We start from the raw sequence: 12451 nt of genomic DNA on the forward strand, positions 1-12451 counted from the left end.
CTCGTTTGATGAAGAAGCCAGGAAGCTCCGCAGCACTGCAGGAAGGGCTTTGCCACTGCCTGGAACTGCAACCAGCAGTCAGCTGTGCCGAGCCGTCCCTCTGCCTCCTCGGTTTATCCCCGCTCCAAAGACACAGGCTGAACGGAAGCTTTGGCCCCTTTCTAGGTCAGAAGGAGCTGGAAGTTGCCGTCCTCGCTGTCCCTCGGCGCCTGGGGAGCAGGGGCGATGCTGGCAGGAGCGCAGCAGGGCCACCAAAGCTGTGCCGGTGCCTGCGAGCCCCGAAGAGCCCCTCCGTGCAGCTCCCTGTCTGCAGGCGCATCGCGTCCCGCTGCCGTCCGTCCCGCTGCCGTCCGTCCCGCTGGGCTCCTGTCTGTCTGTCTGTCTGTCGTGCCATCAGAGCGCAGCTGCACGGCTGCGGGGCTGGCCCAGCCTGCAAGCTCGACAGCCTGAGTGTGAATTATCACCGTCCCTATCAGCCGGGATTTGCATACAATAAATATAATTTTAATACGCATCTGCTGGCGGCAAAAATCTATCTTTATGTAAAACATGTATCTAGGTTAAGCTATTCCATAATGCCTGCTTACCTTATTGCATAGCTGTTTATTTAAAACATCATTAGTGATGTTTAATTAACTCGCTAACTGTCCTATTAAAGTTAAATGGCTTCCCTCTTTCCAGCACTTTATCCCTTTCCCAGAGCGGCTCTGTGGACCTCCACTGTCCAACGGGTGCCAGCGGCTCCTTCTGCAGGACACACGTGTCCCCACCAACCCAAGGACCCCGCATGGTTCTGCCTCTGCTAGGGGGTCTCAGGCTGGTGCTGAGCTGCTGGGGACCCTGAGGCACTGCTGTTGCCTCGCCAGAACATTGGGCACAGCCTTACCGACGGTATGGGGATGGGCAGGGTCTGGGGTGGGCAGTCTTCTGTCAGACTCCCCAAAAAGGCCACTTGTGCAGCAGGGTGGGAACAGCAGGTATGAGGCAGGGGCACACCAGCACAAAGCGGTGCCTGTGCAGGATGCAGCACCGCTGCTGGCCCTGTATGCACTGTTGGCAGGGGGAGCCCCGGCTCTCAGAGGCCCCCGTCCCCCCCGGGGCACAGGGAGCGCGGAGGAACTGAGTCACGAGCCCGCCGCGCTGTTCTCATATCAGTTTTAATAGCAACATCAGAGTACTAAATATACACAGGGAAATCGGTATAGGGTCGCATTTACAGTGCTTCCAAATACACAGCTTCGAAGTACAGAGACAAATTAAAAAACACTCCGGAGTAAAATAGTTCACCCGTGTGGAACCGCAGCCAGCCAGCGCCCCAGCCCCGTGCCCTGCCCGGGCTCACGAACGCAGGAGCAGTGCCACGAGGGTCAGGCCGGGCTGCCCGGACCACGGGAGGCTCCCAGGCTCGGTGTCTGTCCAGGCAGCATCCGTACCGCAGCCGTGTGCACCGGGACAGGTCCCCGGGGACGTGCCGTCGCACGCAGGCGTGCGCGCCGGTGTCTCGCCTCGCAGAATTTTCCCAGAAAAAAATAAAGAAGTACTCGGTGATGTAAAACCGGTTACAAAGTAAAAGCTGTCTCATGTTAGAAAATGTTTTTGGCAAAATAAAAATAAACTGTAAACTTCGCTGTACATGTCCTATCAAACAAAAAAATAAACCCCTCCGAACCTAAAATAGAAGAATCTGGGTCAAGAATCTGTGCCCTTAGTGTACATTTTTGTGCAACGTATACTTTTTCTCAAAGTAAATATTATCTCCACTCATGACACTGTTAAAAATGTACCTACAAATGCTGAGAATAATCCTTAAAAATGCGTGACAAGCATTATATGAGATCTGGAGACCAAACCGGACCCATGGACGTCTGAAATGGTGAGGGATTTCTTGCTGGTTTTGAAAAATCACTTACAGATTTTATAGCTGGTTGAATGAAAATTCCAACCACATTCATCCTGAAATGGGTGGGCTGAGTTATTATATATATATTTTTATTCTATTTTATTTTTTTTACAAAATATATAATATGTGTAGAATATCTACTATTTAACTACCATTTTAGCTGAATTACCGTCCTTTGTAACAAGCTGCCAATGGAGAAGAGGTAACCTGAAATCCGTCTTTGCAACGCTCTTTTTCATTGTTAAGCCTGTTTCTGCTGTCACTGTTCTACATTTCTGCCTACGCTGGAAAGAAATTCGAGTCGCGAGAACCCTGCAGGAGTGCTTCTTCCGAACGGCTTTCCAATTAAATCCGTGATAGGTTGCCCATTTCTCTAGCTGGGAAGACAGAATGAAGGTAAACGATCAGGTTCGGAGAGATGGGCAGCTACCCGGGGACATGCACAAACCAGGGCTCTTTCTCCCCTCTCCTGCTCACTGTGACCCTCGCCCCCCCCCTGCACTGCCCCTGCCTGCCGCCCCCCGGCGTGCTGCGCCCTGACGCCTGCCGGGGGTGTCCCCACTTCCAAACTGACGGGACCGGCAGTTGTCCCCGTGGACTGCCTGGTGCCAGGGCACGGGGAGGGCTCAGCCAGGGGCTCCCTGCCCCACGCAGAGGCCAGCAGGCATTCCCATCCCTTCGGAGGGCACACGGGGAGGGGGCTTGTTCCCATTCCCCCTGACGGGGCAGAGCCGCAGCAAACCACGAGTACGCCACTACACGGCTGGGGGATTTGACAGCCTTTCGGCAGCTGTGATACATTTCTCAATAACTGCTAAGGGACTAAGAAACCCATAAAACAAACCGAAAAGAAAAGAAGCTAGCTGGAAGCTTATGGCAGAGCAAGTACCCAAACTCGTTTTCCAAGCTGCCAGACCTTGGACCAGCAAGTGCCCGCACCGAGTGTGATCCGACCCGTGAGGTCGAAGCACAACACACCCAGCACGGTGCTGCAGCGGTTGCCACCATGCCTGGGACCCCAGGGACATCGCAGAGGAGCGGTGCCAACCCCAGCACTCAGAGAAGCCCCGGCACAGAGGATGCGGTCCTGAGCACGGCGCCGCATTGGAGGGTGGAACCTTTCCTGCTGCCGATGCAATGCTGCTTGGCTGGAAAACTGGCTCAGCTGCTGAATGACAACAGCAAATCCTTTCTCAAGGCCTAATTCTCCAAATGCGCACAAGTCCTTCTTGTCCTAGCACAGGAGCCAGACCCTGCTGCTCAGGCAAGCAGTTCCAGCAAATCCCAAGTACCTGGCGGCACGAGCATCTGCAAAACCTCCCCCGTTATTGCTGAGTAAGCTTTGGGCTGGCGCAAGTCAATGAAACCTGGAGCGATTACCGCCAGCTCAGGATGAAGCGTTTTGTGCTGAAAGGGCAGCGGCTGAAGGAGTCCATTCGGAGCGATAACCTGTTGCTGCAACAGCCAAAAGACCTCGGGACAAGACGAGGTGGCTGTGACGTGGCAAAGCTCATGGGTGAATGTGCCTGCAAATACCATGCCTGCTTGCTTTTTCCCTTGTCTAAAAGATCTGCTCAACAGGTCGATTCCACGGAAATACAGCTCAGTGTTTTCATTTCGGGATTGTTTTTTTTTGGCTTTCATCAATAGCAGGGGATGAAATAAACATGGTTCATTTCTGTTTACTACAAAAAACATTGGGATGCTAGAGTCCTGCCTTGTAAATCTCCACATTTGCAGCTCTGGTCCTTCCTTCTTTCCTTCCTTCCTTTCTTACTGGCAGTTGTTCCTTTTATTGGTGTGCTTGGCATGCATAGGGATGTGAGGATTTCTCTGATAAAGTGCAAGTGCTGTTGGTCCTTATAAATAAGGGAAGATTGTGCATCTACTTTTGTCTCCTGGTTCACCGCCGAGCAGTCTCTGGGTGGCCAGAACGTGTCCTTCTGCAACTGTGTGGAAAGCTCACGCAAGTCCTGCTGTTGGAAACCTGCCCGAGCCATCTGAGGTTGGAGTTATTTGCCTTCTCTCTCTCCCTGACACACAGACACGCGTACAGACACACAGACACACGCGTCCCCCCCACACCGGGGCTCCCCCATGGGGACCAGCTTGGGGGGGGGGGACCCACTCCCTGTCCCTGCCACCCCGCGGCTCTGCCTGGCCGAGCTGCTTCAGACGGCGGCTTCTCTAAATGCAGAAACACATAACGATGCTTCAAAACGGCCGGGAACGAGGGAGTCGAGATATATTTTATGATGTCAAATCGCTATCAAGATTACACTGGAATACCCACAAGAACTACGCGGTGCAGCCGGCAGATACAAATAAATAGAAAGATCAATGGGGAAAGCACGACACGCAACTGCAGAGCTGGAGTGGACTGATGCTGGAGAAGTGAGACAAAGAAGGAAAATTCAAGCACTGTGATAGCAGGGAGAAATTGCACGGGCTGCACCATTTACATCAGTAAAACACGAAAGCCCCAGTGCAGGCTGTGGGGAAGGAGTGACGCCAAAACCTCGCTGCCCCCCGAGGGGCTGCCCCGCTCCCGTGGTGCTGGGGGGTCCCTCAGCGGGGCTGGGGACGGGAGGTTTGCTCTGGCAGACCCAGGGGAGCTGCCCTGTGCCCGCTGCACCCCGAGGCCAGCAGGACCTGGCCCAGCAGCGGTAACCAGCCCAGGGGTGTGGATCTCCGTGCCTATCCATGCCCACCTTGCCCAGCGCTCAGGAGGCGCCACTGCCGCAGAAGGAACGGGCTTGGGCACAGCACCAGATCCATCCAGACAGGATGGAAACCCCATGCCTGGTGTCTGGCTGCTCCTGCCCCACACAGCCACTAGAAGTTGAGGCAGGAGGCTCTGCAGCAGGCTCAGGATACTCCTCCAGGTCCATCAAAGCCACGGGGAATACTGCCAGCACCTTCAGAGACGTTTGGTTCAAATCCACATGTCTGGCAAGGAAGACTTCTTCCCGGGACAGCTTCCAAAAATGAGGGGAAAACAATCTGGACTATATAACCCCATCAGAAAAGGACAGAAAACGATACAGAAACAAGAGACTGCACGTGTGGCTATGTGCAATACCAGAAGTTCCTACTTCCTTTTTTTTTTTTTTTTTTTTTGAACTGCACACTTACAATAAAGAAATGGAGCTGGATAAATAGCGGATGAGTAGAGAAGCATATATATGTGGATAATTCTAAAAAACTGTTAATATTTAGGAAGGGTGGTTTACAAAAAGAACTGGAGGACTTTGGTCTGAACTCTTCTGTCCTTTCCACTCACATAACTCCGAAGTAGCACAAGGGGAAACCATCTCAGGGCCGGCCACAAGCAGACCGCCAAGCAGACAGCTGCACCCGCACGGACAGACCCAAGCAGCAGGGCTGGTGCACAGCTTGAGCCACCCCAGCAGGAATGGGTTCTACCACAGCAGCCTGAATCTGAGCCAGCAAAACCCAACTCCCCTGGCAGAACGTCGCCCTTGCATCCTCTTCCCCTGGGAACCTCACTGGGGACGCTCGCTCTTGTCCCCTGCACAGCTGACAGGAGTGGCCCCAGTAGCTGCGGGCAGTCAGCGGCACTTGCTCCTGCCCTTGCAGACCCCGAGAGCAAAGGACGGGCCCCCCAGCCTCACTGGCCTCCCTCCCGTCTCCCTCCCAACAACAGGGCACGGTTTTATGTCACCTTCAATTCAGAAGTCATTCTCCAGAAAACAGATGACCCCTGAAATCCGTCTCCTGGGGATGTGTGCCAGCAGAGGTGGCAGCCTGGATGGAGCACAGCACGATGGCACGGGACAGCCATGTGCCCTCCTGCTCCTCCTGGCCGGTCCCAGGGGGACGCACGGCACAAGCTGTCCCCAGTGCTCACAGCCAGCCCCGGCCCCCGCCGCGCACCCACCGCCGCCACGGCCCATCACCCGCCCGCTGCTGGAAATGTGTTCCCGAAACAGAAAAGAAAAACTCTATATATATGTATACATACATATATATGTTTATACATACACACACACATACATATATGTATATGTCTATCTATATATACACATATAGGTTTGAAAGGCAAGCTGCCAAAGTAGAAAACATCGGTTTAACTAGGTCATAGTATGCATGTTAAAGAAATCAGACTTTTAGCCCATGACATTTTCTTTAAAAATGAGTATTTAAGATCTTCAAAAATTGCTACAGTACAAAAAGTGTTTGTGTGTGTATATATATTTTCTCTGTGTATATATCATATGTATGTATGTATATGGACCAGAATTAATGACCCCATCAGAAGAGACGCCCCACCCCTGTCCTCCGTAGCATTTCTGTGTGTTACTGACTTAGCTTCTGCTTCTCGCGAAGTCTTTTGCATCAGTACATGGCACATAATGGTATTATTGGCACAGGTTCAGAATCGTAGTCCGTATCCCAAGCTCCAGACGCTCAGTCCTGTTCCTTTCAGTTATTCTCGGTTTCCTCTTCCTTCACGGGATTCTTCGCTCGCACATTTTTTACTCTTCTCCAAAAAATGCGCTCTTTGAAAAATGCAGTTACCTATAGGCGTGTTCATTTTTATAAAAATATATTTGGCCCATAGAACGCTGCTCTTTGAGTCTCCTACTGGTAAACAGAAATGGTAGGTACAGGTAACCCATTATTTTTATTTTTTTTTACAGGTTCACCAATGGAATCCTGTTAAGGATGAAAAGAAAAATAAAGAACGAGTCAGAACAGGGAAATTTATCCCAACTGGCATCAATTCTTTTATGCTTTTTTACCCATTTTTACCCACACCCAAACCACTGTTATCAAGCACAAGCCCCCTCACCCAGTGGTGTCCACCCTCACGCGATGGCCCGGGTGTCCCCTGGCAGGTGACAGTCCCTGGCCCCAAAGACCCCCAGCTCCTGACAAGCCTTTGGGACCAGCCTGCTCCTCCTGCCGCCCTGGGGCAGCCCCAGCTCAGCCCCAGCTCAGCACGGTCGCCTCTAATCAGTTCCGAGGGCGGCCTGTGGAATTAGGATGCAGCTTCTTAAACGTGGGGGGTACGGAGGAAGCTTCTGGTGAACAGTAGGAGTGACTAAGAGGCTTAGGTGTGCCTTACTGCACACTTTTATCTCCTCAGTGTGTTTTCCAAAGGGTAATTTATTGCTGATAATTCTTGAATTCTGGAGCTTTTCATACTTGGGCTAAGAGCATCGAGTGCTCTGGCAGATGAGAAGGCAATGATGAGTACTAACAAGATTTTCTAAAGTTAAATGCCCTAAAGAAATCAATAGAGAATTGGTTAAGCATCAAAACCAGAAAGCCTATTGAAGTTCCTCTTAAGCTATTTATTTGCCATCTTCTGACAGATCATTCCCTACGTAATCTTTAAACCTTTACGTGAAGACAATTACTCCCCATCATTAGTGTGGCCATTTGCTTTATGTGTATGTGATTCTGCGTATATCACTGTGCTGCATTACAGCTGAGCAAGCCCGTGATGGCTCCGTGTGAGCTTTACGTGCAGCCCTGTGCGCGCTGGAAGTGCTGCCCATAACGCGCTCCCGACATATAGGCCCTCACCTGCACTACGACCCCTGACTAGTTGGCAATTAGCATTCAGAAATGCAATCTATTTTCTGTTCAAGGGCTTTTCTTCACTGCTATTTTTAAGCAAAATGCCTAGCATACACCATCTCCAATACAAACACTGAACTAATTAGCTAGGCAGATTTTACAGAATCCTTAATCTCTTGTACCAGGGCTGTGCTGGGAATGCTGTTATTTCTCTGAAGACAAGCCTGGATTTTTTATGATGACTCATTATCTGTTAATGTTAATACAAACCATTTGCTGTTGTTAGGCAGAATGAGGACATCGCAGCAGCTGCTTGCCATGTTCAAAGCTCAGAATTACCATACAATACTGTAAATTTTGACTGTTTTGTGAAAAAGCTAGGGTCAGATCAATGTTGTAATACCAGTAACATTTCAAAATCTCACAGGACCACTTCTCTAATACTGATGCTGAACATGTACGTAGTGTTGGATGAATACTATTTAATGCATGCATTGCAGGATGTAAAATTTATATTGTATTCCAAATAGCCTCTTTGTGCAAAGTAGGTCAGCGCTTGATCAACCTTACAGATTTTTGTATAATCTCATTCCATGGAGTTTTTCAGTCAAAGAGAGTGGGATTAAGGACAAGAATAATGCGAAATACCAAACTTGATTTCAGAAAGCCCAGGCCAGTGCGAAATCCAACCACAGCAGCTCTGCTGCTCCAGTTCCCAGCCAAAGCACGAGCCCATGAGCATCCTCAGACCCCGTGGCTGGAGGGGGCTTGTGCTGTACCCCTGGCAAAGGCCAGGGCTGTGTTCCTCAGCAGCCTCTGCCACCCTTTTCCTTTGGGTCTGCAAAACCTTTGCCCCTGGATTCCAAGCGTCAGGAATCACCCCAGGCTGCTCGCAGCCCCGAGGGCTGCAGGGTCAGCATCAGGCTGTGCAGAGGGGGCTGCTCCTGCCTCTGCATCTCCCTGGGCACCTGGCCTGGTGAGGGCACAGGCATTTCTGCTTCTTCTGCCTCTACGTTCTTAACTCTTCACTCAGCTGCCTGGCACAAATGCTTTAATTGACCACTTTACTGTACTTAGAAAACTGCCTTGGGCCATGCTACTGCTGCTGCATCTATATGCCAGGCTGCTGGGAATGGGCAAAGCCCCCTGCTTTAACTGCAGGAACAGCTGATGTGCTGCCTTCTGCATAGGTGTGACATCCGTCTACGAGCGAGTGCTCTGGAGAGGGTTGACGGCAGGCAGATGAAATCTGCTGGAAAACTCCAGCAGCTGTTCACTGTGGTAGGAATTCTGCTCTTCAGAGGGCCACCGCTGCGGCAGGGACCACTCCGGTGTCACATAAACCCTCAGAATATCTCATATTGGCAGGGGATGAACTTGACCTAAGGAAATAAAATCAACACCTGCTTGCGATGTAACCAGATGAGTGTCACCAGGTTTCCTTACAAAATCCCCATGCTACCTGCAGCTCTCTGAGCTGGAGCCCGTTGCATGGTGCCACCCCTTGCAGCCTGACCCTGCTGTCAGTGCCCACGGGCACCTCGGCGGCACGGCGCTCAGCGCTGAGGGAGTGCCGACAGAGTGTACCTGTAAAGTCTGCGTTAACCTCAAACCAGCCTCCCGGTGCTCATCTATTTAAAACTTCTGCATGTTCTCTCAGCTCCTGCCATCCTTGTCCCTGGCCATGTAATCTGTCTTGTGCCTCGAGCTCTGAATCTACACGTTTGGTAGTACTAATTTGCTTATTAGAGAGCTAAGAGCTGTGAAGTGCCATCAATTAATACTTGTAAAGTACTCTGAGCCTTTCCAAGGGAAGATGTTTCCAGCACCAAGGCTGGTGTGGTTTCTAAACCCCATGGGCTGCATGGTGCCCTGCTCAAGGGCTGCCTTGTGCCCCTCCATCCCCTGCAAACACCGCAAGGAATGGGTGGGAAACAGAAAGCTGTGACCAACCTGCAGCCTTCCACCTCTGCTGAGGTGCATCTGGTTAAAGTCAGCTCAGTCACCTGCACGCGACTTTGCTGGCTTGCTTTGTAAAGCCAGCCAGGAAAACGTTCCCACCTCCAGAGGAGTGCAGCCTGAAGCAGCTGAGAGCTGCCAACCACCTTTTCCAGCACCCTCTGCTCCAGGAATGAGAGCTGTTAAGGCGTCCCCAGCTCTCCTTGCCCGTGGCAGCGCCCGCCCAGTGTCAGTACAGCGAGACCACGACAGGGGACAACCTACACGCCGAGTTTCCTCACCACCATCAGCTACGCCATCTGCTCTCAGATTTTACCTTACACAGTGACTTGGGAAACAAGAAATTTTGGTCTATGACACGTCCCGGGCAGGAGGTGCAGGCACACGCTAGGACATGGAGCTGTCCTGGTGCACGCACATCTGCGCAGGGGTGTGCGCACAGGTGTGCACACAGAGAAGAGTTTTTGGACTAATCTCATTTCGTTAATTATTATTGAAACCAAACTGAACTTTATAAATAATTGGAGCATTATTACAGACCTAATGATCCAGGTAAAATTTGGATAGATTTTTCTAGAGCGCGTCGATACGTGTTTCATGGATTCCATGAAAACAGGTCAATGAGAATTTCAAGGATTTAATAATGGGCCGGCTTTAGACTATTTAAAGAAATCTATTGAAATGAATGAGGACTCAGTCACAGAATTACACAGGACCTTGAAAACCGGTGGTGGGGATTGCCTGTTTTGTACAGTGGGCAATATCTCAGAGCAAGTCGCTCTCCTTCAGGCACCAGAGCTGTTGATGACATTTAAGTGTGATTAGGTTGGGTTTTGTTTTGCTTTTTTGAAAAGCATTTATAGGCAAGGGACAGACATCACAATCTACAAAGCTTAGGGTATAAAGGCATAGCAGGCTATTGCTGTTTGCTTTCTAAGTGTGTGTCTGCAGGTGCTGTTGAAGACAGCACAGAATCTATCCCAGACATGTCCTGCAGCTGATCCTTGCCCACCAACACAAGCTCTCCGCCCAGGTACCTTTGCACTTTGTCTCCCCTAGACAGTGGCCACACAGAACCGGAAGAATAACAAGAGAACACTGGTAGATGGGGAGTAAGAGCCTGGTCTAATTGAAGAGGAAAATGAGGAAAAGCTCTCTGGGCTCCCCCCAGAAGGCTCCCTCCGTGCCCAGCCCCTGCCTCCTGCCCAGCCAGGTGTGCGCCTCACCTGGGCTGCCCAGACACAGCCACGACCACAGCAGAGACCATTAACTTTTTATTCCCTTTCATTCTAATCTAATTATATCCGTGTTCAGTAGCTGAGCATAATGTTAAACAGGCTATTCTGAGTAAGCTCCAGCCAGGGAAGACTGGAAATTTCATTTACACGGAATATATGATTCATTACAGCGGGGACTTGGGACAGACCAGTTAATGTACCCAAGCGTGTGGCTTGAGCTTGCATGGCTGTCCCCCGGGCCCCCCATCCCGTGGCACACGGTGAAGCCTAATTGCTTTTCCTGCCACCGCTGTCAGCGGCGCCACCTTCACCAGAACAACAAGGAGGTGAAAACAGCCCAAGCTAACTAAAAAAAACACAAAGCAAACAATAAAACAGAATAAAAAATCTGCTGGAGTGGTTTTTGCAGGTCAGATGAGCCTTAGTGCCCTGATGGGACATGCACACAGGGTGTGTGACCCTTGAACAAGCCACGCGATGCGTGGTTAATTACAAATCCGGCCACCTCACAGCATGGAAATTACCATCACTCGTTGGGAGCCACCAAGGGCGCAGAGGCGGGCTGGCATCAAAAGGTGAGGCTGACATTGGAGCCTGACCCTTGGGGGCCAGGGGTCCCTCTCTCTGCAGCCCACATCCATCTCAGCTCCCCACTCCCAGCTTGGGGCCGTCTCCAACTGGCCCCCAGGGGAAAGCCGACGGAGCTTCCCAAGGGAGACCTTTGCCGAAGGCACCGCGCAGGGGCTGCTTGGAGCGGGACGGGAGCGGTACCTACCAGGAAACAGCCACACGGCGTCTGCCCTGCCCCGGGAAGTAAAACAGGCTTCGGCCAGTCAGCAGGAGATTTCAAACCATTTCTCAGACACAAAGGCCACAGGAATAAGATGCCGATCAGAAGACGAGGGTCTGCAGCGAGCAGAAAAATGGGCTTGCGCGTGCTGGTGCATAACAAGAGCAAGCCGCGGAGGCCTGCTGCACAAATCAGTTTTTCAGAGGAAGAACAAGCCTCTGGAGCAATGCTTTCAGGGGGCTTATTGGCCTTGGAAACCAGGGTAGTGCAAAGCAGAGAAAGAAGCAGAAAAGGATGGCCTGCAATGTGACGTTTTCCCTGTGAACAAGCACCTTGTAGCGCAGCCAGATGGCCTGGGGACATGCCACCCACCCAGGCCACGGCAGGGCCATCCCTACGGGAGCAGCCCCTCTTCCCCCGGGTGGCCGTGATGCCTGTGCCATGTGTGGGGCTGTGCATCACCGGCACGGGGCTGCGGGGAGTGTGACCAGGCCAATAAAACCTCTCAGAAAGCATCGTCTCGAGGCAGACAAACAACGAACCCTCCCAAGCCAGCGCCTGGTGTCCCCACCAGCACGCAGACGGGTGGGGAAGCAGAGCACCGTGTCCCCCCACACACGCTGCATCCATTCACGCACACACACACAGGTTCAACGAAATGGTTTGAAAGTCCTGGCACATTCTCTGCCTTCCAGCATCAGAGGAGACACAACAATAAGGACATGAGCAGCCTCCACGTGCACGCAGACGTTGGTTAGGAAGGTGCCTGGTAAGTTGCTGCCTCCCAGGCTTGTGTCCCTCATATGGCTGGACCCTGGCTGTGGGCAGCAGGCCAGACACAGCGCACGCAGGCTGCGGGGCCAAAGCTCTGGTTGCTCATCTCCTCCTCGCAAGGCTCCTGCAGCTCCCTCCAGCTTTGCCGAGCAGCCAAGGGCACCGCTGTAGCAGAGCGAGCCCAGCCCCAGGGATGGGTCCCCCCTGCCCCCCCTCCTGCAGCAAGGGGCACGCAAAGCC

General features: G+C 51.9%; 1 protein-coding gene across 2 annotated transcripts in view; it reads right to left on the reverse strand.

The window, feature by feature from the left end:
* Positions 1–6043: 6043 nt before the first annotated feature.
* The window catches only part of AJAP1 (adherens junctions associated protein 1), a 44695-nt gene continuing 38287 nt past the window's right edge, over positions 6044–12451 (reverse strand). For both annotated transcript variants that reach the window (XM_035344779.1, XM_035344778.1), the window contains exons 5-6: positions 11423–11553; positions 6044–6580 (exon numbers count right to left, since the gene is read on the reverse strand). In XM_035344779.1, coding sequence (XP_035200670.1) covers positions 11481–11553 — 73 coding nt within the window. In that variant the 3' untranslated portion in view covers positions 6044–6580; positions 11423–11480. The remainder of the gene's footprint in view (positions 6581–11422; positions 11554–12451) is intronic.

This window comes from Oxyura jamaicensis, chromosome 21 (assembly GCF_011077185.1).
Source record: "Oxyura jamaicensis isolate SHBP4307 breed ruddy duck chromosome 21, BPBGC_Ojam_1.0, whole genome shotgun sequence".
NCBI classification, from domain to species: Eukaryota; Metazoa; Chordata; class Aves; order Anseriformes; family Anatidae; genus Oxyura; species Oxyura jamaicensis.